This window comes from Anticarsia gemmatalis, chromosome 7 (genome assembly GCF_050436995.1).
Source record: "Anticarsia gemmatalis isolate Benzon Research Colony breed Stoneville strain chromosome 7, ilAntGemm2 primary, whole genome shotgun sequence".
In the NCBI taxonomy this organism is placed as follows: domain Eukaryota; kingdom Metazoa; phylum Arthropoda; class Insecta; order Lepidoptera; family Erebidae; genus Anticarsia; species Anticarsia gemmatalis.
In genome coordinates this window covers 1,951,073-1,978,920 of record NC_134751.1, presented here as the reverse complement: position 1 = coordinate 1,978,920, position 27,848 = coordinate 1,951,073, and the positions used below count along the sequence as shown (strand labels likewise).

General features: G+C 35.1%; 2 protein-coding genes across 2 annotated transcripts in view; one reads left to right on the top strand and one right to left on the bottom strand.

Annotated features, from left to right (window-relative positions):
- LOC142974267 (very long chain fatty acid elongase 4-like) overlaps nucleotides 1–18,287 on the top strand; it is a 46,415-nt gene extending 28,128 nt beyond the window's left edge. The window contains exons 3-7 of the mRNA XM_076116470.1: nucleotides 4,185–4,453; nucleotides 7,224–7,395; nucleotides 13,684–13,811; nucleotides 15,444–15,593; nucleotides 18,091–18,287. Of these exons, the coding sequence (XP_075972585.1) occupies nucleotides 4,185–4,453; nucleotides 7,224–7,395; nucleotides 13,684–13,811; nucleotides 15,444–15,593; nucleotides 18,091–18,174 (803 nt within the window). The 3' untranslated portion in view covers nucleotides 18,175–18,287. The remainder of the gene's footprint in view (nucleotides 1–4,184; nucleotides 4,454–7,223; nucleotides 7,396–13,683; nucleotides 13,812–15,443; nucleotides 15,594–18,090) is intronic.
- A 1,449-nt stretch (nucleotides 18,288–19,736) lies between these two features.
- Nucleotides 19,737–25,375, bottom strand: rtp (MORN repeat-containing protein retinophilin). The gene is made up of 4 exons (XM_076116269.1): nucleotides 25,334–25,375; nucleotides 24,598–24,793; nucleotides 21,395–21,504; nucleotides 19,737–19,907 (listed from the first exon to the last, which is right to left on the bottom strand). The coding sequence occupies exons 1-4, from the start codon at nucleotides 25,341–25,343 to the stop codon at nucleotides 19,753–19,755; spliced, it is 471 nt and encodes a 156-aa protein (XP_075972384.1). The 5' UTR covers nucleotides 25,344–25,375; the 3' UTR covers nucleotides 19,737–19,752.
- Between the last annotated feature and the right edge of the window lie 2,473 nt (nucleotides 25,376–27,848).

The following is a 27,848-nucleotide window of genomic DNA, read 5'->3' as shown; positions in this document are numbered from 1 at the left end:
GTTTTTGTACTGTGCTAATAGATTGGTATGATAATCGTCTTTTACTTTACGCAACAAAGAAATGTAAAAATTCCGGTATCTAGAGTATATTATGGCTTTAATGCTACATGAAGGGTTTTTTCTTGATTCTAAATGAAGTTTATCTTTTACACGTGAACATCTCAGAAGACCAGGTGTCATCCAAGGTTTTATAAGATTTTTTGATCGAGACACTGTGATGCGTTTACAATTATTGTCTAATATACCTTTAATAATGCTCACGAAAGTTTCCGTTTGTTCTGTTACATTAGAAATATCACTTAAAATTGTCCAATCAACGCTACTTAATTCTTCTGCAATAGCATCATAATTAACACGCACTCTATATTTTGAAGGAATAACAGGCCTGGATGTATCCCCAGTTATACCTGTAATTATCAAATCATGATCAGTTAATGATGTAGAGCAGACTATAGTTTCAATTTCGATTTCCCCGCTATAAAATACGTGGTCGATACATGAGCTCTTTCTTGTAGGTCTATTGACTGCCGGTTTTAATCCTAGTTCTGCCATTGCACAGAGGTAAGAAGAAACTTTATGAGAATCAGGGTTATTAATGTTAATATTGATATCGCCCATAAATAAAGTGCAAGGCTTAAGATTAAGTGTTGGAATTATATTTTGCAAAGAATTAATAAATTTATCTGAGTTTTTAAAAGACGGAGATCTGTATACACCAATAATAGTAGCTACATTAGGGATGCATGCAACGATACAGTCAGCTTCTTCAACAGAAGGTTCGCTTATCATGGGAGACCAAATATCGCGCATGTATATTGCAACTCCTCCAGCCCTGTTAAAATGCTTGGTCGTTTGATACGAATTATAACCCTGAATTTGAGGAACAGTAAGAGAATCACTGAGCCAACACTCTGTTAGAACTATAACATCAAATACAATTTTAGACCTATTTAATAACAACAAGAATGAGGCAAAATTTTGGTTTAAACTGCGAATATTATAAGAGAGAGTTTTTAAAGTATAATCCTTAATAACATTGTAACACTCCTCTATACTATCGATAGAATGGCATTTTACAGTAAACGCATTATCTATTTGTTGCATAAGCTCAGAGGTAGCCATAAGTATATGTTGTTACTAAGTATTTAAATTTAAAATAGCAATGTAGTTTATATGCCATCCTATAAGTACGCATAATTGTGTCTAAAATAAAGAGAGGAGTATCTATGAAAAGTTTTGGTAGATGAAATTCTACGAGAGACAAGTAAAAGGCGTTGGGTAAATGTAAAAAATGTGTGGTTGGGTTTACCTTGTGTAAGAAATAGCTTACTAAGACTTCGTATGTAAATATGGTTGTGTGTAAGAGTGTGTATAAGTGTGTAAATAAGTATAATAGTGTGTACAACATAAGAGTATAAAAATATCTTAGGCTTAAACAAAATGAGATCAAAATGTAAAAGGAATATAAGAAATACACTAAAATCACTATAAGTCTATGTAGCCGGTTGGCCGACAATCTTATCCAGATCATCGATGGAGTGTATGCGTATTGCTGGGAATTGACCAGTAGGCCCGTTCTCATTCTTCTTGACATATATGTTACCATTTCGCAACCAACAAAAACGGAACCCATTGGAATGGGCTCTAGCACGAGCTTCACGAAATAACAATCTCTTCTCTTTGGTAACTCGTTCGTTAAAATAAATTTTTGAAATAGACGTGTTAACAATATTCTCAGAAGTAACGTTCTTCCTATATTTAGCTGCTTGCAATATTTCGTCTCTCTTTGCCTTCCTTGTTAATTTTACAACAATTGGGCGGTGTTTAGAGGAGTCACTCCCGGGTTTAGGTTTCGGGCCCGCTCTAGATACGAAGTCAATATCAGACTCTCCTAAGTCCACCTTCAGTTTTTGGGACACTGTCAAAAGTACATGTGTAAGGTTTTCATTGGTGAGCTCAGGAAGGCCACATATCTCAAGCTCATTTCTCAACGATGACTGTTCTAGGGTACTGATAGTTGATTGAAATTGCGATATTGTTAGTTTTAGGCTGTTTATTTCCTGGTCTTTATCTTGCAGGAGTTTATTACATTTTGCAAAATGTTGTGCAAAAGACGGCGTAAGATTTGTGAGCTCAGTTTTTAGGTCCTGGACCTCCTGTCTCAACGATGCAATCTCATTAGTGCTTTGCCTTAACTCCTTCAACTCTAGCCTAAGTTCTCGGATTTCGGTTACCAGCTCTCCTACAGAGATATCTGATTCCAGCGATGATATTCCCCGCGAACCTCTCACAACATTCACATTATCTCCGATCGACTCGCTGTCATTAGATGCAGGATTGCGGCCGGGAGTCCTAGTGAAACCCTTTTTAGTCGGCGGACATTTAGGACATAGCCAGGATTGTTTGTAAGTATTGCTATATTTTTTCCAGGCCTCTCTGGTAATATTAAGGCACTCCAAGTCATAACTACCTTTGCATTTTGAGCAATTCATAAAACAGTTGATAGTTATTATCTTACCGCACTCCTTGCAGTTTGCAGTCATCTTGGAATCCAATAGGGGGCCGCACTCGTAGTTGTAATCAAACGGTAAGTTTTCGATGTTATATTTCGGCGACGCGCGTAGTTTGGTGCACAGGTGCAGCGATGCAGGTGGCAGGCGACGGCGGGACGCGCGGCGGGCAGCGGGCGGCGGGGTCGCGAACTCGCGACCAAGCAGTGCAGCGGGCGATCCGCGAGTTGTGGTAGGTCAAGGTTCAACAGTGATTATTAAAATTTTTACACTTTTTTTTGCTGTAACTTTTTAGTTTCTTATGCAATTAACGTGGAATTTCGACACTATCTTCTTTACTTAATACACTTATATGTTGTTATAAAATATATACTAATTCTTCACTTTTAACTACTTTATTTAATTGATTAATGCGGAGCAAAATGACACAGTAACGTCCTACTCGGTACCGAACGACGAATCGTATAATTCAAGATCTTCTACTCTTCATTATCAGAATCTATCATAAAATTTTATCTACATACTTACCTTATTCAACCCTAATAAATTTGGAGGTAATCTTGAAACCTGTGAAGCGAGCTTAGAAAATTTTCAAGACATATTTTCCTAGAACGTCAACAGGTGAATGCATAAAACATAAACGAATTCTTCAAAAAATCAACTTCAGCAAAGAAAAATTGCTCAAAGATTTTTAGACATAGTTTTCTATCCGTCTGTTGTAAGGGAGGGTCTGGAATATTACAAATTTTATTATTCTCCCCTTCTACACATACGTCTGATGCTGACACGTTTTTCTTACATTTTTGTAATATCCTGGTGACTTGATTTATATGAAGTAGGTAATCGTAGGTTACTATGAAGGTACAATCAATATTTAAAGAAAAATAAATGTTGAAAGTACTGTTGTTTTTACTAGGGTAACGAATAATATGAGGAGCTAATACCATCTATCGGGCCAAATCGGTAGTATCACTTTACGTAATACGTACAAAAAGTTAATACAATAATAATAATAAAGCGTACTTTTTATCTTAGCATCAAGGTCATCTGCCCAAAAGTCTTACATTTTCTTTAACTTGAACTAATTTAATATATTTCGTCCCAAATTACGCAATTTCCGCAAAAACTTAGTACCTTCTTCTTAGAATATGAATACTTAGTGACTTCAAGTTTTACAAGTTAGATTCCCTTGCTGATAGTTTTTCTTTAACGATTGTCACAGGTGTTCCCTTGATAAACGGGTCGAACCATTAAAGTTAGCTTTCTGAGTTATAAAGTTTTCAGTTAGAAAATGTTACTCACTTATCGAGCTCATTTTGCAGAAGCAGTAACATTCTTTGCTATTCCCGAATAAAACGATCTTGGCGATTGATGGACGAAAACACTATACGGCGTTTTAATGAGACTTCTAGAAGAAGTCACGTTAAAACGGGCGCTTCTTTTCTTCTATTTCGTCTGGTCAAGGGCTACACTAATAACCAAGTTGTACAAACCACCGAAACCCGTTGACATTGTTAATCAACTCCTATTCAGCAAACAAATAATGTCCAAATGACTTTCGTCTTTTAGAACGCAAACATACTGAACTAAAAAGACACTTTACTGCCGCACTATATAAACCTCAAAACAAATTCCCAGTCATAAAATCCCTAACCATATTCTTCTTTGTTCCAGACAACAGAACGAAAGGCTGGCCTTTAGTAGACTCTCCAGCTCCAACGGTGTTCTATACTCTGCTGTACCTCTTCATCGTGTGGATAGGCCCCAAGATGATGAAGAACCGAAGACCCTTCCAGTTGACCTGGCTCCTGGTACCATATAACCTGGCCATGGCGGCCTTGAACGCGTATATCGCGTTACGGTTACTGACCGCCTCCTTTAGGCTGAGGTACAGTTATATCTGCGAACCTTGCCGGCAGAAGTATGATCCTGATGAGTTACAAGTAAGTTTATTATTACATTTAAAACTTTTAATTACTAAAGTATTTTTATGGTTTATGAAATATTAAAAACCAAACATAGTTTTTGGAAAAGCAAATAAGTAGCATAATTCTTATTGAAAATTTCAACACCAGTTAGCTAAGTCCAGTGGTAGTAACTGCGCATTGTTAAATAAATAACTGAATTAGTCAGTTCAATAGCTGGCAGTGGGCACTGCTAATCTTTCTTTTGAAAAAAATACTGTTCATATGCTTGTATTAATTTGAACACCAGCTATTTATCAAGAATAATACATTTCATAGGCACTTGTCGAACAATATACAGTCAGTAGTCCTTAACAGAGCTAGAAATTTACTAGGTTGACCACAACCGCAAAAAAATGTTCTTGGTATTCTTCTTACTTTCTGTTACACGTGGCATTAATTACTTAACAATAATTTTCATTCAACTTTTCCTCTACAGCAATAAAACAATTCCAACTGTCTTCTTTAGTCCATATTTTTATCTTTATGTTGTCGTTATGATGGCTAATGACATTTATAAACGTAATTCGTGTTTATATTTAATTTCCATATTTTCATACTTATTTAAGTAAATAAATCCGGACCTTCCTACGTAGGTTGCTAGGTTAAATTAATGTGAGCTTATTACACTTAAGTACTCGTGGGCGATATGTTTATAATTTGAAACAAAATTTACTTACGGCATGTGTAGAAGGAAAATCTAGGGTCGTATTTTTTAATACGACATAATAAAAAAATAATAAAAGTCTAAAAATAAATGTTAAGAGTGGACAACATTTACCAAAAAAGGGTATGAATAAAAGATCTTGGCCGATTCTCAGACCTACTCAACATGCTCACAAATTTTCATGAGAATTGGTCAAGCCGTGTCGGAGGAGTACGGGAACGAACATTGTGACACGAAAATTTTATGAAATAGTTTTATGGCTTTATCCGATTTGTAAACCCTCTTCAAGATTAAACTTATCCCTATCAAAAATAAAGTAAACAGGTTCAGCGGTAACATTTAATTTTGTATTAAAAAAATGTAATAAAGTAATGAAAGAACGAAAATCGAACTTGATACCAGTCAACAATTTGATCTGTTAACAGACCTAAACGTAATATAAATGATTCCATTTCTCTTGCAAGGAAAACAAAGAAAAATACAATTTTCTTAAGACTGCTCAAACATCTTTCATGTTAATTACTTTGAAACAAAAGCGCTTGACGGGAGGTCAAAACATTTCGATTTTCTTTCTTTTACCTTCGCAAAATGAATATTAGGCAAACAACAAATGTTACAACTATATGAAAGAGATTTAGAGTGACGTAAGAATTATAAAACAAGTCAAACTTCAAAGGTTTATTTTTCGAGTTTTCATAATTTTCGCCTTCTTTATGAGTAACTAGCTGACCCGCGCAACTTCGCTTGCGTCACCTAAGAGAACGGGTCAAATTTTTCTCCGCTTTTGTAACATTTTTCGTTGCTAGTCCGCTCCTAATGATCATAGCGTGATGTTATATAGCCTATAGCCTTCCTCGATAAATGGGCTATCTAACACATTTTTTCAAATCGGACCAGTAGTTCCTGAGATTAGCGCGTTCAAACAAACAAACAAACAAACAAACAAACAATCAAACAAACAAACAAACTCTTCAGCTTTATAATATTAGTATAGATTAGATTATGTTATACATAATTTATAATATTTTTGTAATCATGTCTTCTTAATGCGTATTTAGTTAGCAGTGTAAACTGGTGTGAGAACGTGGGCTATATTTCTATGGCCTAAATAGGTTCGATAGATTCGGAGTGATTGAAATTGAAATAAATTGAGTTCCAAACATAACCATTTATAACTAAGCATATATTATTATTAATAGGTGTATCTTTAACTTCAGGGGCTAAAATATTTGTAGAATGTTAGACTTTCTTCTGATTTCGTCTTAAATTAGAGTACTCTAAAATAATTTTGTAAGTTCGAAGGAAAATATTGTACGAAACTTTATAAGCCTAATATTTTCTGAACAGTTCTAGCTACTCATAATTCTTACAAGTTCTTGATTACGCGAATCGTAGAGGAATTGAAATTAAATGAAAATAACTAAACAGATGTTACAAATTTACTTTCGTATTTCGTAAGAATTTCTTTGGAATCCATTTGTTACTGTTACGTAACTTGTTGTAATCATTTTGAGGAAAATTTCACAAAATTTACCGAAAATTATTGTTATGCCACTTTCTTTGAAGTTGTGATATGTTTGAAAGTTTATTTGGACCGTGATAATTATCTACTTCTATAGTTTAATTGAGAAACCAAGTATTATGTCAACGCTTTGTTCAAAGTATTTCAGCTCAGGCTCAAAGTTGAAGTTTGTAATGACTTCTAATTGTTAAGTGGAACATTAGAATTACATGTCTATTTCATCAGTTTTGTAAAACTATATGTTCAAGTTTTGCCGTTTACTAGAGTTTTGGCTTGTTTATTCCATGCGACTTTATTTTAATTTGACTTCCTTTTATTATCTGTCTGATACCAATTAAAAGATCGCTACCATAAAGGCAGGTTTTTCATATCATCTAATTACCTTCACTTAATTTTATTAACATACAAAGGATGTCGCATGCTCCATACATACATATATTATACTCGACATTTAAGAAATCGTCATAATTGTATACAAGCAATTATGTTTTACAGAAAACTTATCTACAATCTACAAATCCACAATTATTATTTTCCTAACAAGATGTTTCTTCTTTCAGATAGCGGATGCAGTCTGGTGGTATTACTTCTCGAAGCTTCTAGAATTCTGCGACACATTCTTCTTTATCTTGAGGAAGAAGGACGAGCAGCTGACCTTCCTCCACGTGTACCATCACTCCACCATGTTTAGCTTCTGGTGGATCGGGATCAAGTGGGTGCCTAGCGGATCCAGTGAGTACTTTATTATTCTATAATTTAGAAATTATTCAGCAAAATTATGTATTTTACCGATTATTTTTTATCAAGGTCTGCTTTAAAAAATTTAAGTAGCTCAGTTGAGACCTCTTTTCTGAAAACAAGATATTAATATTTTGCTGCAATTTAATTTTGGTAGTTTGAAGTTTGGCTCAATTCATTGGTGACTAAGATTTACAATTATTTTTTACACGCCATAATAGAATTGAGAGCCTAATATTTTCTCACACTTCTTTCCGGAAGCGAAGTTTTTCAGCCATGAAAATATGCCATTAATTACAAAAAGTCGCTTTCTTCCTCTTCAAAAATTAGCCCAAATTCCAAATGGCCGTTAAGTTTTGCCGCCATTAAGACGATTTATTACGCATTACGTTAGACACAGATGCGTGCTTTTCAACTTAATCAAAGTTTTTTTATACTTTCTTACAATTGTCACGCTGATAATATTCTAATTTGTTCCCGAAATTTTACGATACGTTTATAAATCTGAGAGTCAGCTTGCGACTAGAAACGAAATGAAATTTTGTTGAGATTTCTTTTACGAGGCTTATATCTTTCGCGATTTTGGGAACACGTTCTGGAACAAAAGTGTATTGTGATAAAAGTGGCAATTTACTTGTCAAATATTTGTTTTATCGGGTATGGATTCTGTTTGGGAAAGAATTCTGTGATATCTAGATGTTTACTGACAGCAATTTTGATATTAAAATTGTCTGGTACTGTTTCTATGGGCTTTTCTATTTGTTGTTGTACTGAACGTGTTGTATTTGTGATTTTAAATTAAAGTTGAAGTTGTTATTATAAAATAACAAAAGGCAGATAGTTAAGGATATAAATAGTTATTCTTTTGTTGTTAAATATATATGGCTAATTATGGCATTAGCAATGTAAAGCAATATAAAGCAGAAAATTACAAAAGCATTTTGGCAGCTAAGCAATTTTACAATTTCTACTAACCGAAGCCCCTATATTTTTATAGCGGCAAAATAATATATTCTAGGTTAGGTCCTAGGTATCATAATACATATTTATATTCAACCTTTAGGTCTCAAAGAAGTGAGCCCTAAGCATAACAATGTTGTAGTAGGCTTATCTAAGGCTTCGGGGAGCAGTAGCAGCATTGAGGAGTTTGAGGAAGCAGTCGCGCCCGAAGTCACCTTGGACGAGTTGCACCGGGCGGTGGACAGGCTGAAGGGCCGTAACACCGCTCCGGGGCCCGACGGAATTCCCGGACGGGCATGGGCATTGGCTCTGCCCAACGCGCTCGAATCCAGGGTGACATGGCTGTTCTCCTCGTGCCTGGCACAGGGTCATTTTCCCCGTAGGTGAAAGACGGGAAAATTGACCCTGATCAAGAAGGAGGGACGCCCGCCAGATTCTGCGTCGGCATTTCATCCCATCGTCTTGCTCGATGAGGCGGGCAAGCTCTTTGAGCGCCTTTTGGCAGCTCGTCTCACCGAGCACTTAATGGGACCGGGACCGGACCTCTGTGACTCGCAGTTCGGGTTTCGCCGGGGCCGGTCCACCATTGACGCGATCTCGCGGGTGAGATCCCTGATTGGGGACGCAGTGAAAGGGCGAGGGGTGGTCGTGGCGGTGTCTCTTGACATCGCCAACGCCTTTAACTCGCTTCCCTGGAGCTGCATCCTCGCTGCGCTCAGCCACCACCGCGTGCCGGAGTACCTGCGGAGAGTGTTAACATCTTATCTCTCTGACAGGTCCGTAGCGTATCCCACGCGGGACGGGTGGTGCCAGAGGATCGTCAAGTGCGGTGTTCCACAGGGGTCGGTACTTGGTCCGACGCTGTGGAACATCGGCTACGATTGGGTGCTGCGGGAACCACTCGTGGCGGGGGTCGACGTGACTTGTTACGCCGACGATACCCTCGTCACGGCCCGCGGCGATACATACCCAGAGGCGGCTCTCTTGGCCACGACCGGCGTCGCCGAAGTCGTCAGCCGTATTCGGCGCCTGGGACTCGTGGTTGCCCTAGACAAATCCGAGGCCATTTGTTTTCATGGGCCTCGGCAGGCGCCGCCGGTCGGAGCGCAGCTAGTGGTGGGCGGAGTTTCCATCAGTGTTGGTAGGTCGATGCGGTACCTAGGCATCGTCCTCGACAGCAGGTGGAACTTTCGGGAGCACTTCCTTCGCCTTGCACCCAAACTTGTTGGAGCTGCTGGGGCACTGGGAAGATTGCTTCCGAACCTGAGGGGGCCCTCGGGTGCATGCCGCCGGCTTTACACCGGCGTTGTGCGCTCGATGGCTCTTTACGGGGCGCCCATCTGGGTGGATGCCCTGAATCGCCGGAACACTGCGGTCCTTCAGAGACCGCAACGAGTGATGGCGAACAGGGCCATACGGGGATACGTGACCGTCAGCTTTGGAGCGGCATGTGTCCTCGCCGGGACTCCCCCATGGGACCTTGAGGCTCGTGCCTTGGCGGAACGTTACCGTCAGGCGAGAGCAGAGAGGAACACGGGGACCGGATTACTGCCAACGGGGGCACTCGCACGGCGTGAGTGCCGCGACGAGATCGTCCGGCAGTGGTCCGAGCGGTTGGTAGAGCCAAGCGCCGGTGTTTTGACCATCGGCGCTATCCGACCGGTCCTGGATCGATGGGTCAACAGGCGACACGGGTCGATGACCTTCCGGCTGACGCAGGTCCTCTCCGGGCACGGTTGCTTCGGGAGATACCTGTGCCGGATCGGCAGGGAGTCGACGATGGCTTGCCATCACTGCGGCTGTGCCGAGGACACGGCGGAACACACACTCGCCGTGTGCTCGGCGTGGTCGGAGCCGCGCGCGACGCTTGTTGACGCCATCGGAGCCGATTTGTCACTCTCGACCGTGTGCCAGGCCATGGTCGACAGTGGCGAGGCATGGAGCGCCATGGTCACCTTCTGTGAGGAGGTGATCAAGCGCAAGGAGGAAGCGGAGCGGGTCAGGGAGCTCGATCCCCTCGCTGACCCAAACCGCCGACGCCGCGTCGGGCGCAGGCGGGTGGCGCATCTGCGCCGCCTTCCTCCTTAAGTGGAACCTCCGGGTGATGGAATTGGGACTTCCGTCGCCCACAGGAGAGGTGAGGTTCCCAAGATAGGTGATGGGCGGGTGGTGTCACGTCCATCGTCTATGGTGTTTGATGCCGTCACTATCCACCCAGGCGGCATCACCCAAGGTAGGGCCCCCTACAGGGGGCGAGCCGCGCATGGCGTGCGTCTTGCGGTACTAGCTTATTGCGGTTATCCCGGCGCACGTCTTTGCGGAAGCGGTTGGACACTCGTCAGGTTTTTAGTGGGCTCTACGGCGGACCACATACCCCGTTTGCGCAGTCCCAGTGCGGCGGGGACCTAGCCGGTGGGTCGACTTTTTACAGCGACCCCGATTGGTTTCCCTGACGAAAAAAAAAAAAAAAAAAAAAAAAAAGGCTTATCTAAGGCATCCTAAGTAAATATCATGGTAGTATGTATTTATATTATACCCAGCAGAGGCTTAGTGCTTACTCAACGGGAATATAATCCATGCAAAACTTAAATATAAACTAATGATCTAACGTCTACGAAAATGTAGGAAGTCAGAAATTATTAAATATCCTTCTAATTAATGTTATTTGCGCTTCTGAGGGACATTACTTTACGCAGTGTTGCTTTCCGTCGTTTGATAGTTTTTTTTATTTTTTATCCGATCATTTTTACAAGATATAGTTACGTAAGATTCGACTAAATCTTTAATTTAATTTCATGATACTACAAATTAATTATAAAACATTCAAAAGCCAGACATCTTATAATCTAAATAAGATTTTGAATTAAGGCTTTATGTCTGAAATTGAAGACACGTAATAAGGCATTTAAGAAGGTGTCTACGGAAATTATTTTGCCTGTAAAACTGTCTAGACTTAAACAGATCGATTTAGAGCTAATTTATTTAGGCTTTCAGGATTTCAGACTCGTAGGATTCTGGAAGGAGCACTGAATTTATATATATCAAGTATTTTTAATAAGATGAAAGATAATTTATTTTGAGTACTCAAACCATTTTAAGTAAATAAAAGATTTTTTTTACGTGACTTTGAAGTCAGAACGATATTTTGATAGTACAAATAGCTTTCAAGAGAAACTAAAATATAACATAGCGAACCAAAAACCATTTATAAAGTTCTCACTTGAATTAAAACAGAAAAAACATCGTGACGATAAAAATTAAAGAGTCTAAGTTTTAGGCATCTTAGTCTACATATACATACATATTATATAGTTTGCCATGGATAACTTAATATAAAAAAAAGAAAGCAACTATCACACTTGATGATAAATCGAAGAATATAACCAAAATTTCGAAAATCTTCAGTCAACTTCAGTCCCTAAAAATATCCTAGTTGCTAACCCAAAACATCTAAAAGGAAAACCTCAAGTAACAATAAACAATTCTTGACAATATTATATCCGATTTGGCATCTTTCCCGCTTTACCACCGTTCTGTCCGAATAAATATTAAGAAAACTCGTAATCCCAAAATCGGATTTTGACGATTGAATAAAGATACGGGTCTAAGACCCGTTTCTACTACCAGGAATATCGTATACATATTGAATGGTTTAGTAATCTGTTTATTTCAAGTACTTTTGCTGTAGTTCGATTTTAGGGAACTGGATCTTTCTAGAATATAGAGAACGTAATATTCATGTAACGTATTTGATAATACTATATCCTAGATTTTATAATACAAAAAATGGGTCTTATACGCAATGAAAGGATTGCCTAGTGGTGGTTTTTATTGCCCGAGTATCCCAATTTTCTATTATTATTTCTACGAGAGATGTAGTGTTCGATGCTTAAAGACTCGTAGTTTAGTAGTAATATCTAAAGATAAGAATGAGTATTGGGATAAACGTTAAAATTAACATCAAACATTAAACAAGTAACCAGTAGGTAATTACGGTACTTACAGTTCACAAAAATGTATAAAATATAGACGCGTAAAACAAATTACTTATAATCACCGTTATTGGTTTCCAAACATAAATACATAATCCACATTAACACAATAATCCAACAGAATATATCGTTGTCTGATAAAATATTGCTTCAATAAATTAGAGATAGCGTCCTAACACTCGCTGTATTTATTTCGTTTTGGTTGTAATAAAACCGTTTGTCAAATCACTTAGAGATATTGTATTTGAAGTGGTTTTAAGGGAAGGAATTAGTTTAGAGGATTTTTAGATGAAAATGATTATTGATGTTATTTTTTTAAATAATTGTTTTGAAATGTAGCAAAATGTAGCGTCTTGGTGTTATCATATTTATCAAAAAAAAATTTTAGGTCACACTGCCCTGTCTCATAATGTGTAAGCAACCAATTTAATTCATTTTTATAGAAACATTCTTTTCTAAATCACTCTTACTAAGGATCTAAACAGCTAACATTAAGATTAATAGCTAATACTTTTTTTACAAATATTTTTATTTTATTAACACTACAAATAGTCTTCACAAAATTTTTATTCAAATTGGTTTACTCCTTACACGTGTTACTCTATTTTCAGTACATCCTGAAATATACTTAAAAAGGCAAAACAAAACCAAGTTATGAAGAAAACTCATTCGGCTTGTAAATCTTCGAATTAGTTCTGAAATCTCAAAACCGGTTTAGCTTCTACGTTCTTTGATATCTTTACAAAACATTCAGTTCTCTTTTAGGGTTAGTTTTAAGACCTAAATCTACTTCAAAATATCTTGAATGAATTGCTACAACTCTTGCTAGTGACGGTTCATCCGTAAAACTTGAAGGCAATATTTTGGGCGCAAATATGTAGGTATATTTACATTTTACGTATTTCTTAAGTGTTCTACGAATAGAAGGTTTTATATTGAAATATTAAACGGCTACGTAAAATTGACAAAATTGAACTTATTTACACGTTCATATTCTATTGACTCGTAACGTTATGACAACATGTATACGTAGATGTCAATGTAGCAAGGATAGTTTGTAAGGATCTTACCAAGTGGCGTTCTCTGGGTTTTGCCTACCTCTGTGGAAAACAGGCGTGATTTTATAGGTATTTTCCCAGTTTGTCCGCTATAGCACTGTACTACAATTGGGAATACAAGTAGGAAGGAAATAGATAGAGGGGATAACTAGGAATATATCATTTTATGTTTATTTGTATGTATTATCTATTCAAAAATCCACCAAGCTGGCAAAATACATACTTTACAAGTTTTAGTATAACTATTCTCTAACATTGTTATTTCTTTCCAGCTTTCCTCCCTGCGATGGTCAACAGCGGTATTCACGTTCTCATGTACACTTACTACGGTCTCTCCGTCTTCGGACCCGCTGTCAGCAAGTACCTCTGGTGGAAGAGATACCTCACTATTATGCAACTGGTAAGTCTCTAGGAATATATTCTATAAACATAAATTCTAAAAAATATCTTGCACATCTTTGTAGTCTAGCAATCAATGGATAGACCTGTATTACATTAAATATTTATAATAATTTTGCCTGAACCACCTACTAGCACTTTTTCATAGAGTTGTGGAATTTGGTGAAATAAACATATTAAAACTGTAAATAAAAATCAAGTGAAAAGCACGATTCCAATTTCACTTGGGCCTAGTGTACTGCCTTGAGGGACACCAAACTATTTTTGAAAGCAATTGTTCTTAAAAAGCAATTAAGACATGCTTAAAATAAAACACACAAGCTCATACTGAAATGATTTACGAGACACAATTTAGCCAAATGGTAACCAATAATAATATTTCTTATGGCACGCAAGCACGCATGTAATTGCGTGGAATTTCCTTTGTTATGAAATAGTTTAGGTTGGAGAGGAAGATAAATATTTATACGGTGATTAATGTTTGTAAAACTTTCCCTTCCGCAAACAGTTGCAAAGGTTTGTGTATTCGTACCCGTAGGCTTGTGATATTAATTTAATGCTACTTTGTATGGATTTCATTTGCCTTGTAAGCTATCTTGTTTGCAGTATTATATTTTTATTGCTGTTTGTTTTAAACATTAATACATTTAATAGGTTTTTGTTATCTACTGTAAAATACAGCTAGATTTAATGCCAACTTTTATTATTTATATTTTATTAACTTTCTGTTATTAGTTCGTTGTAGTTACAATGTAATCAAGTGGACTTTGTTGCTACTGTAATACTCAATTTTCGTTATTATCAAAGGCGTCTCTAAAATTATCGTTATTTACCCGTATAACAATTTCGAAATTAATTTGCTAAATATACGCTCTCAAAATTGCCATCATATTCGTCACCCATCCAGCTAAATTGAACATTGTAACCTTATTATCCTCCTACGGTCCTATTATGCCCAAATACCGGCATAAATTACACACGTTATGAGGTCCAATTATGAAGCAACTGTATGGGACCTCCTCAGAGTCACTTGGGCCCAAGTGGCTTATTATTTTAGGCATGGCCGTATGACTCAGTATTGTAGTCTTAAGAAAATTGACTTCAGTTTCACTTATAGCGTATTTAAGGGACAAATATTTAGCATTAAAATGTAAAAGATAATTGTTTAGTTTCTCCTCATTTTCATAATTCAATATTTTGATGACAATCTTAACCTTCATTAAGAATTAATTGAATGTTATATAAGTTCAAGTGTCTCTCGAAGCTGTATCAAAGTATCAAGATATAAATTCATAATTGACGTTAACTTTATGGACATAGATTGTGTATTTAGAGAAATTGGCTGTTCGACTCAAACATCTATAATAGTTTATTAGAAATGTTAGGAAAAAAGAAACTGGGTTCGAACAAATTTGCTCCTTTATAAGCCCTTAAAATAATTACTTTAAGTGAAGCAAAGGTTAATTATCAAAATCTTTGTAATCTACCAAGTTTATCCATATCGGACTTTGTGCTGGTAGTAGCCATATATGCTTGATACCTACCAATTAAAACGTTTTAAAGAAAACTTAACGTTATCATTTACGTGTATTATTTTAGCTATCATGCTAACTGTATGCTTATAACCTTTCAGATCCAGTTCACCTGCGCCTTGGTTCTCGGTATCAACGGCATCAGGACTGGCTGTGAGTTCCCACTATGGATGCACTACGTTCTCATCATCTACATGATCTCCTTCATCATTCTGTTCGGAAACTTCTACATGAAGGCGTACATTGCTAAGGTGAGCAAACATATTTCAAATATTTAGCAAATTATTTGGGATTTTATTATTATTATCCGGAGGTTCATGCAAGAATTTTACTATCAAAAAATGATTAAAGTCCATTAAAGCGAAGCAAGAAGTGATGAATGATTATATAAGCAAGCATTAAAAAACGAGTAATTGTCAAATAAACGTGATATGTTCTCCAAAGTAGTTCATTATAAATTTTACCACAAAATACTTGTTTTATCTAATGTGTTGAATTCAAACGAAGCACTGGATTATTCACATGAAACTTCCAAAAACAAGCTTAAATATTCTGCAGAATTACGGAAATACTCGCCATCCAAATAGAATAGAAGCTTAATTCAACACCGCTTTAAATAGACTATCCTTTCTGGGAATCGAAAAACATTTATAACATTGCATTGGGATTATAGAGGGATCCAAAGTTAGGAAACCGAAGTTTAACATTTAATGTAACGGAAATAGTATGATAAACTCTTCTGGGATAATGATGCGTGATGGTGGACTTAACATTTTTATATGTAGGTACCAAGAAATTGTTTATTTGGCAAAATAACAATATGAAACTAAAAATATGTTTCTATTTTCTTTCTAATTTTTGGTCATAATATCTGGCAGCAAAATAAGTTTTTTTTATACTGTCTCTTCACTTACGCTTACATCTTACTATGTTAAATTCAACTATACTAAAACGATCATGCCTAAAGTATCTAAATCTTAGTTTACTATTTCAATAAAAAACGTTATTTTACGTTATTTTAAGCCTGAGTTTAATGAGCGAGTTACGTTGATACTTACGTAAGTTCCGAGTGAAAGTTCGGACGGCTGCTTATGACGGGTACCGTTATGTCATGGATCATTTTACTTTCTTTAACTTCGTGATCTTAGTGGGGAAAGTATGGTGTGACTGAAGTGTGAACTCAATTCTCCGTTATCGTTAAATATTTTTTCGGTTAAAGGTTATTTGGGGAACGAAATATTCTCAATCAGCAGTAAAAATTCACAGGCCTCTTTATTATTTTGTAGCAAATATTTAGATTTCCTCTTTCTTACATTCAAACTAATATACCTAAGGGTATAAATTATTATGTATGTACGAATTGGATAATTGACAGAATATTATATTTTCATTTAAATTAAATTAGCAAACATTTACAGTTCCTCTTAAACTGAATCTGATATAATGATTTAAATTAGGTTTTAGGTACAAATTGGATATTTCACAGAATATTTTTTAGTATGAGGCTTGGTATTACGTAAATACGGAAGTAATAGAAAGAGAGCGAATTAAAGAGTGTACGCTTTACGCTGTGAAAGGCTGAATTAATTACAGTCATAATAATAAGTTATTACATAGTTTTATGAGCCTCGTTAGTGAATATAGGCTTTCTTTTTTGCAAAAAAAAAGTCTTTGTTTTGAGAGCAAGTGAAAAAATCAAATAATATCACCATAATAGATCTAGTAAAGATAAAGTTCTAAGAAAGTTGGCTCTCTAAAAATTCTCATTCAAAGTTTAATTCGGAATTACAAGTGAGTTTTTCTATTGATTTTCCCCTACATTTCTAATTAAATATTTTCTTCAACTGAAGTATATTAGAGCAAGAATTGAGTAGCCTTATGGGAGTAGAACTGGGACAAAGTTTTCCTAACCCTCTTCAATTACCACAATTAGTGAGTTAATTTGTTAAATCTTAGAATTGATTTGGTTTCCGGCAGGTTAATCTACAGTTACGAGCAAACATGTGTCATACAGTCCTGATACATATGCCTTGTGAAGATATTGTAAAACTAGCTAAAAAATAACTTTGTAGTATTTTTAAACTCACTTTTATGAATGAGAACATTAAAGTTGTGGTAACAATTTAACTCCTGTAACAAACAGAGTAACATTATTTTGAAGCTAACAAGATGTGGGAAATTTTCTTCTCTATTGATCCAAAAGATATTGAAAGTGTGTAAATATATACGTGTTTTTCTTCGTGGTTTTACATTTATAAATTTCGAAACTCTTTTTGAAATAACGTTTAATTTTGCTCGCTACACCGTAATCTTTGACTTATTAAATTAGAGAGGTGTTTAATATTACTGGCTTACTGCTTAGGAGGGTTTCGTTTTAAGATTTCTAATTATAATAAAATCTGTTTTTAATTAATGTAAAGGATTTTAAGATAATTTCTAGCAATTACATGGACTTTTGAAATTTTATGTCTTCTGCATTGAAATTTCTTTCGGTTTAAAACCGATTTTCAATAGACAAATATTTTTTTATCAGAATAAAATACGTCTTCCATGGTTTTTACATCCACTATCTGTCAAAATAGTCACAATAATTCTTGAGAGAGTTCTAAAGAATTTGTATTGAAATTAATATTACTTCATTTTCTACTACTTTGTCACTATGTCTCACAAAATCTACAAAATTTAGAGTGACCGTTAATAGAATGTCGTTTTATTCATATTTCTAAATTTATTTTTTCTTGTTTCCAGGGAAGCAAATGCATGGACGTGAGGTACGGCCAGTGTCTCGACGACGAAGAAACCATAGCTAAGAGAAAATTGAAAAGCAACTGACGCGAAATATACTTAATACGTTAATTTATTCGAATCTAGTTATAAATGTATTGTTAGTTAGCTTTTTAAGCTTTGTACATGCGAAATAAAATATTTTTATCATGTTAATATAATATCAGGCTATTTTATTTACTACATCCTACTTATAAGTCAGATGGAATAGAAAGATAATGTCATCAAATTGATAAATGAAATGATTCGAAATCGAACGAATGTTGGGAAAGTAAAAATAATTTTAATGGTTAAGCAAATCGGATGTGATTAGGGTGAAGCTGACTCAATGTATATTTGTAACCATACAATTTTGTATATTTTTTTAACTGGTAAATTAAATAGCTTAAATAGAACATGCAAAAGTTGAATAATGTTGCTGAAAACTCACATTTTAATTCCCTTGCCAAATAATTCTTTAGTTACAATCTGGATTCAGATTTTCAAAATAACCTACAAATATTCGTTCAAAGACCCCATTCCCTTTCAGATTGCCGCAAAGAAAAACAGGAACTAAAATCTTCTCCGTACCGTTTCTCCAAATGGTTTACATTAACCTAAAGTGTCTATATTATTATGGCCATTTTCCCTCCTCGAACTTGAGCAGAGATTTACTGAAATGCAAGTGTTTAAGAAATGTTTACACTGTCGAAAATGAGGCAAAACGTTTTCGAACCATTAGGGAAATGTGTTTGGAGTGTTAAACGAAAATAAGTGGACGCTTAAATGATATCCGTTTTTGTAATAACGAGAGAATTTTAGTGTTTGTAATGTTTTATGACTACATTTTAAATGTAAATCCAGCACTGAGAGGTTAGTTAAAATTCCTGTTTTATTCCACCTACATGCAATTTTTACAAACTTATATATTATATTATTTGATAATTGAGCCAGTGATCGCGCGATTTTTGTGTATATTTGTTGCTATTCGTATTAAAAATATATATTTTGTAGACACTTTAAATAGTCACTTTCCTTGCTTCACGAGTATTTTGAATTTAATCAGCACGTTACTCCTATGTGAATCATATTTCAAGACACAAACACTTAAGTTTCAAAAACTGAAACGCAGAAACGTATATTCAACTTCAAATTCTTCACACAATGTAATTCACCTGTCATCGTAAATTTCACAGCACTACACCTTGAAGCGTGTTTCACAAAAACTGGTGGAAGCCAGTGCACTTTGTAGACAGACAACAAGCCGCTTTACTATGCTTTTAAGAGCACTTTTTAAGTTAATGTAGGTCAGTTCTGTCTTCAATATTGAAGCGCAAAAAGTGTTAAAAGGTGCAAAAATAAAACTACGTCAGAAAATAAGGCGCTTATAGCCGTTGGCATTCATTGGTTAGAAAATTATAAGTGGGTTAAGTAGGCTTTGGCGCGGACGGGTCATTGATGGGCGCCCGTTTTGTTATAATTGAGCTGAGCGTCTCTGTGCTTCAGAGAGCACGTTAAACAAACGGACAAACGGTCACAATTGCAGTCTATTGAATTTTTTTTAGATATTAACTATTTTGACGCTAGGGTGACTATTAACTACTAACCCTACGATAAATAAAACTACGTGAGGTTTTCTAAATCATGTTACATTTGCTGGCATTGAGCTCGGGCCATGTATGCCACTTTTTGGGCTCGCTGGACCACCTCGGGGCAACGCTTGCGGCGAACCAGCCTGCAATCTTGGAAGAAACCTTCGTTACGAGGAAACCCGTTGCTGCCGTCGCTGAAGGTCACCAGACCTGGAAGAAGTAAATTTGAGGGTTAATACACGATACTTTTTTTATTTATGGCCTGTGTATGTTTTAAGAACATTGTCACGGTTAAGAACCAGTTAAGTCTTTAGATCTTACGCTTAATAATTTCTTAAAGTAGACACAAAATATCTCAATATTGATGTTTTTTTAACATATATGTAGAATATTTTGGATACTTTTAAATTCTAAAGGAGGATTACCAATGTAAAACAAAACACAACTTATCAACTAAAGTCAAACCTTAAGAATGAACTGACCTAAAACAAAAGCCACTCGTAATGATCCAGGCCACAGTCAGCTTCTATACAATATATTTTGCCAAATATATCAAAACTCAGGCTTTCTCTCCATTGAGACAGATAAGCTTAAACGGATTTATTTTTGCGGGTAGCTAAATAAAAGTCACAGACGGATCTCGGTGCCGAATAAGATTAGATGCCTAGATGCTTACAGCTTTGCTATTGTTTTTGGCAGATATGACGGTTTAAATAATGGCGGAGGCTTTTGATCTAATCATACAAAGCCTTATTCAGTAATTTTAATCATAATTTGTGTAAGTAGACATATAATGACATGGCTATAAAATAAATAAAAATAAATATATTTATTAAACACCAATGACATTATCAGTGTACAAGAAAGTAACAAAATGTTTGATCAGTCTTTTGGTCTTGTTGATACCCTATCGACATTACTTATTTTACGATAATAGACGAAATCATTTGTAATGAAGTAACTTAACGATTCGCAGTTTCTAACAATTATTTTGACATTTGACTATCCAGACTTTGGCTCTAAACACTTTTTATTGACATATCGCAGGCATCTCAAAAGTACTACAGACATATTTTTATTACTATAAATACATTTATAGCACGCCGACTCATAGGTAACAACTCAACCAAAACGTAATACATTCCGACACTTTTTACAAGACTAACAAATTCTTCCGAAATAACTTTTGTTAGAATCAATATATCCAAACCAGTCAGGGATCCTGATAGAAAAGTCTGAATATATTATCACGTAGTTCATCCTTCAAGTTTGGGAAACCTTCGTTTAAAATTCAGTTTGTGTCCACCACTTCATGCAATGTTGGTGTAACGGACCCTCCAGGGATTGTAGTACTGGAATTGAATATTAAAATAAAAAAAAAAGGTTTGTTTCGTTTAGATGAAAATGTTGAGGGTTGTAGCATTTTTGTTGTGATACTTTTTTGTAACAACGGCTTAATTAAGATTTTTAGGCAGTTTATGGTTTTCAAGACGAATAAATATTTTTTTTTCAAAAGACCTTAATACCATAATTACCAAGAACAAAGTACTTATATCGAAAAAAAATGTCTAATTGGCTTTAGCAGAAGATTTGTTACACACGCTCAATCACGGCATTAACTAGAAAAAAAATCTGCTTAGTATCAGAAATAGTAACAAAGAGAATAAGTCTATGTTAAACTAGAAAATATTACGTACCCAAGCCCCATACTCTTCCACCTCGGAATTCTCCCTCAAACTTCATGCCATCAGCGCGCCAGAACACACCATGACCGTGGAACCAGCCCTGCATGAACTCGCCTTCGTATCTGAAATACATACAACGAACATTTAACAGATTTGAGAATAGATAATATTAAGGCGCAAGGCAATTAAAAGAGAACTTTGAAAAGTGAGAACAAAAGAGTGGTAAAATAGATAGTTCACTAGTCACTGTAACAAAATACCTAGTATATTATATCTCTGATTTCGTTCAATTAAAGCAACCGTGATTAGCTGTACTGAAAACATTAACAACGAATTCAAACTTTTCTAAAAATATCACTTTTTTCCTTGTACTGGAAAACTCACTTCATAGAGTCAGTAATAGTAATTTTGAGTAGTTAAAATGAGGTTCCTGGACTATGCACTACTCTTGAACTTAACAGTAAAATATGCTTTACTTAAATATAATAGCCCAGAAATTCACACGATCAAACTCTAGATAACCTTTAAAACTTCAATGTTTCCCTGTCAACTTATACATGCAACCTGAAAAGTTTAACAGTAGAAATTTCAACAAAATATTGGCTCCTACCTCGAAATATTCACGATAAAATACAATTTAGTACCTAGTTTGCTCTTGACATTGATTTATAATTGGAGCTGGAACGATATTGATATCCCCTCAAACTGAAAAATTGATTTGTGCTATTTTAGACACCGCAAAATTACTACAAGATTATGATAAATACTTTTTTATGCGACTGTCGTAAAACAGTTGCACAATAATTGTTGTTGTAGTGTCAATACTTTAATTTAAAGAAGAAAAGAAATACCGATTAAGACGAAGTAACAAATTTTTGTCTTATACAGATATTTATCCCGTGTATGAATTAAACAAATACTAGCCCATTGAATTATCAACACGTTAGGAACATTATCTATCAAATATTGCGCCATCTTTTATTTTTGAAGGCTTGAAATCCTCCACATCTCTTTTTAGTATGCTTATTCTATTATTTATTCTATGGTATGATGTTATCAGACTTTTATAACAAAAATATCAGTTAACAAATAAATTCAACAATCAAGTAACAACTACTCCCAGTCGCAATTTTTACATCATAGGGCATCCCAGACTCTTACACAGCAAAATAATTAAATTTCCGAGAGCCTCTGTTTCACACCCAACGATTAATGTTTGGAGACGTGAGTAATTTCCGAAATGCCCTTCTAACGACAATTTTAATTAAAAATCTAAGATATGCGCGATCCATTTTCGTCTTGCATTATGAATACAAGAATTGAATGCTCTTTCATTAAGGTGACCTACTTATTATAGGTTAGGTAGTGAAGACAACAATACATTGAATACGACAATAGAATATGGCAATAGTTAATCTGAATCTGATAACTGGATGCATGATCAAACAGATGTTTTTTTTTTTGAAATCATTCGTTATGTTTTTAATTAAAAAAAAAATATTGTAGCAGTAAAAGGAATTTTACAAAAAAAAAAATACTTAATTAATAAAGTAAAAAGTTTATGTATGCCTATGGTAGGTATACATTAGCTTTTTAGGTCCTTAAAAGCTTCAATTTAAAACCAAAAGATTTCATTCAATCGACGTACATAAACCTAGTTCAAAGTAACAAGATCCAAACTAAAAACCTAAGTCCGATTGAGAGACTGAACTTTAAGAAGAAAATTCTAGAATTTAAGAGATAACTTTTTAATTAATTCCAAACTTTGACGTTTTGGTCATTTGGAGTTTTAAGAACCTAACGTAGATGGAGTCTCAAGGTACTTTGAATTTATTTGGAGATTAACTTTTATACATTTCTTAGAAGCGATGTTTGTTCTGTTTTAAGAATTATCGTTCAATAGACGTTTCTCGGAAGAAGGCGAAAGTTTAATCAAGATGGACAGATTAAGTTTGGGTGGTGTTGTGACAGAAAATAAACAGATAAATTATGATGTAATTGGCTTTTAGGACGAACTGTAAACTGGGGAATAAGAGATATTCAAATGAGTTTTAATATACTCATGTATTTATATTATTTTGTTTCCATTTTTTTTGTGAAAGGTGCTAAGAATGAGTGCCTCTGTGGCGCTGTCGGTAGTGTATGTATCTGCCGAACCGTCAGGTTCCGGGTTTGATTCCTAGGTCGGATAATGTGCTACTGGTATTTTCTAATTTGTATAACATTATTCTCAAAAGTATTATGGAGTTTATTAACGTGCCCGGTATATGGCATTAAGCTTGCCCCCTGTTACATGGGACTAACATTGTTAATGGCGAAACGCGGGTATATTCCATACACCTCTGTCTGCGTCCTCGTGTATAACAGTCATGATATTAATTTATAATGTATGTATATGAGTGCTTAGAATTTCAATTTTAAAATATTACTTTTCAAACCAACTAAAAGCAATTATTTTCTATAAAAAATCACAGTACTTCACTTTCATATTTTTCAATAGTTATCTTTTCCTAACAGTTTTGAATCTTAAAATATCTTAAAAAAGCTTTTAACATTTATCTTAAAAAGTAATTTTGATTACTTTTCCTTATCAATAGTAAGAGAGTCTTTTTATGTCTTAGTATTTGGAAGAATATATTTTTCTTTAATTTACTTTTTTTCTGTGATCTTCTATGTTCGTTTTATATATAATTAATATCTTTTATTTTTTTAGAAGTTACGCAAAGTAGTAGTTTTTAATCATTCTAAGTACCAATTAATACTTAGATATTGCTTTGTTCCAACATGGTACTTCAAAACTGAATAAGGTATGTAGAAAAAACAGTGGATGGATTTTTTTCTGTAAAAGTATTGGTTAGTGTAGTTTTTACACTGTTACTATATCTATCAGACACGTTTTCAAACACTGAAATAAGTCGTAAAACTAACCCTCAAAGCACTCAAAAATGTTAGAACATAAAACGAACAAAAACACGCTATTGTTATATTTACTTTTTTTTAAATACATTTCCCACACTAAGAATCCCTCGTGTGTAGCGGAGACTTTTACAAACATACAACCAACGGACACAAAGTACAACCAGACCCGAAACAACTATTTGTGAATCGCACACAAATAGTTGTTCCGAGTGGAAATCGAACCGTCCTGACGCAATGATATCGGCGAGGCAGACTTAACCGCTGCGCCGCGGAGGCAGGCATTTATGATAACTTACTTCGCTCCATCAGGAAAGGCCATTACACCAAGTCCGGAACAGAGTCCACCAATCAGTGCTCCATCATACCTCGTCCCATCAGACAGGACCAGATGTCCCATCCCATGCTTCTGACCTTTGGAGTTCCATTCACCCACGTAGCGTGTCCCATCTTCGTATTTGTATGCGCCAGTCTTGACTACACCCGGGTCTACCACTGTGGACAAGAAATTTGATGTTGGTTTAATTGCTGTTCAAGAATTTTAAAGATATCTTGGTAGTTGCAGTCTTCGTAGCGCAGTGTAAAAATGGTAGGCACGTTATCACTACTGCAAAAAGAGTTGGAAATGGTGTATGGGAAACGAACCCATGTTGTTTCCAATAAACTAAAATACGTGTACGTTCGACAAACGTTAGATATTAGATTAATCAGGATTAAATGTCAAGGGTCACTAATTCAATTTTTCTTTTCCTTATGTCTAGTCGATAAAAATAAACTTATCAAAAAAATTAAGTACAATTACACGACTTACTACATTCCAAGCCTTTTCAATTTAAGACTATTAATTAAAAATCCTGTAACTGATACAAGAAACCTCTCAACTCAAAGTAATAAAATTCTTCATAACTCTCAAAATAACTAATAAACTTTGAAACTACAAATTTTAAAACTAAAAATAGAGTTCTTCAATACGCCTTCACAATTTGTAAGGATTTATTTCTAGATCTAAACTATTAGAAATATAAAATTTCTTACCGTCTACCATTGTGGAACTCAATACACTGGCAACGGCTACACTTAACTGGCTTCAACTTTAACGTAATTGAATAAGGCTTGTGTAAAACATATAGGTTAGTATGTTATAGTTTATACGTTTTAAATCAAAAGGTCGAAATTTTAAAACTAATTATCGAAATGCCGAATATTCGTTTTCTGTTTTTGGATTAAGATCGGTAACATATCTCAGTATTGATATTTTAGACTAATTTGATTCCTCATATTTAACTGCGTTTTACTTTTATAGCACTTATGCAAGAGTACATTTACAAATTTACCCTTAACCATTATCTCTATATCAGTTCTTTACATTAAAATAGGTAAAATTATTTGCAATATCTCATTGTTTTTTTTTTATAATTGTAAATATTTTATTTTTTGTCATAGTCGTAGTTTAGTAATTCGTATAAATCAAAATAAATTAGTGTGATAATCAAATAAAATATAGATCACATACTAACCTAGCGAAATTGAAATATAACAATACCAGAACATATAATAAGTAGTCCAAAGTCTAACATTAGCTAGTATACCTTCAGTGTACAGAATAAATCAGTAAACAAAATAAAGATTAAATACATCTAACAGTATATCTTTGTAACAACAAACTACGTCAATAGCAGTTGACATTGCAATAACAAAAGTGCTAATATTTAGTAAAGTAGGAAGTGACAATTGAGACAGATCACGTCCAGTTTGCTCCAGTAATCATTGCATTCTTAGAACAAATTCTAGAGAATCAGGTAATATCTGCCGGCTAGCGATTTGTTAACACGTGATGAATGAGATAAGACTACGTACCTTGAAATAAACTGTACCGCGATTTTGTAACATAATCGACTTTCGACAACTGGTTGCCTATTGACATTATTACAGAGAAAATTTGTATAAGATTTTTATACAAATTTTCTCTGATCAGCGCCCCTAGCGTATGCCATAGAAACTTTTTTTTCAGTAAGTTTAAGATATCAAACTCTCTGCTATTCTGCAATAGTATTTAGTAGTGCATTGCGCCAAGACAATCAATGTGAGATTTTCCCAATTATTTTGTAAATAAATACAAAGATTAAGGTAAGAGAAGTTTAAGGGATAGCAAGTAGCAGTATTTATCTCTGCCTATGAGAAAAAGGCAACGTGATTATTGTTCTAATTGTCACTCGAAATCAACCACCACACAAAAACAGTAGAATCGTCGCCAACAGTATGACAATAAATCGGGACACGTGCAGAAGATACTTATTGCAGTCCGTATTTTATCGCAAACAATAAAAGCAGACTTCCTGAGTGCATCATTAAACCACAATAGAATTATCGATCTGACTACCGCACGGGAATTCAGAAAACCACAGTGATTTATCACATTCAATCATGATGAGGTTTGAACAAAGCGAAAAGAGTGGCTGAGAGTGAATCAATACGTCTGCAATTTTTGAATTTAATCTATTGTATTTAAATTGATTGCCTTTGGATAGCTTATTGTCATTCTTTAAGCTAATAAACAGATAAGTGTGAAAATAACATGTTCTTTCATGTTTTACCTCGGGTTTTTGTTGTAGTGCGATTCTGTACCTACAAACGGTACTTTTGAGTATCGACAGTTTGAGATTTAAAATGTACTGCAAAAATAGTTTCTCCGATGTCCACTAAAGGCGCTGCACAGATTGTCACACAAAATTTCTCAATGGCTAGCCGGTTGCAGATAGTCGATAGTGGTAGAGAATCGCGGTTACAGTTGTATTGTATTAGACTGACCAATAAAAGTAAACAGAATACTTTAATACCGAAAATGTAACTTTCTATGCCTTTTGCCGACAAATACCTAATCCAATGGTAAGTGAATGTCTGTATTTGCAAGAAATTTAAGAAAATTAATAAATATCAAACAAATACAAATACAACCGTTTCAATTCAAGCAAGCCAAGTTGAATGTCACATTATATAATACCCAAATATAATCTAGAAATAACAACACAAAATTCTGACTCTTTATTAAAACCCCAGAAAGCCTAAGCTAAAACTTTCTCTATTACGTCGCTTTGTAACGTATGAAAACGCTGTTTATTCCACTGAGATAATATGAAGTCGGGTCTAACATTGTTTTAATTCTAAATAAATGACATAATATGTTAGGTTTTAGCCTAATTTCATTAAAGTTTTAAACAAACGTTCTATCCACAATTTTATTTAAATGGGAAGTTTTCATTTAATTTTCTCATACATAAGATATTGTAACATATCATACAACAGAAAATCACCCCTGTTTTACACAGGGGTAAATAGAGACCAGAAAACGCCACTTGGTACGATCCTTAAAAACTTCCCTTACCTTATTCACATCCATACATATAGTCATACAGGACCACCAGTTACGAGTACTACATATCTGACCTTTTTGCAAGACGTTACCGAAAAATAGAACATATTATTTAGAAAGTCTAATCCAAAAAGATTGTAGATTGAAGAAAGTAGATTATATGTTACCTTGTTATTTACA

Bases quoted from the DNA above. Each gene is read 5' to 3' on its own strand.
- rtp (XM_076116269.1), bottom strand. The intron at 21,505-24,597 runs GTAAGTTATCAT...TATGTATTTCAG, and splicing joins GCCTTTCCTGATGGAGCGAA to ATACGAAGGCGAGTTCATGC. The intron at 19,908-21,394 runs GTACGTAATATT...TACTTCTTCCAG, and splicing joins TGGAAGAGTATGGGGCTTGG to GTCTGGTGACCTTCAGCGAC.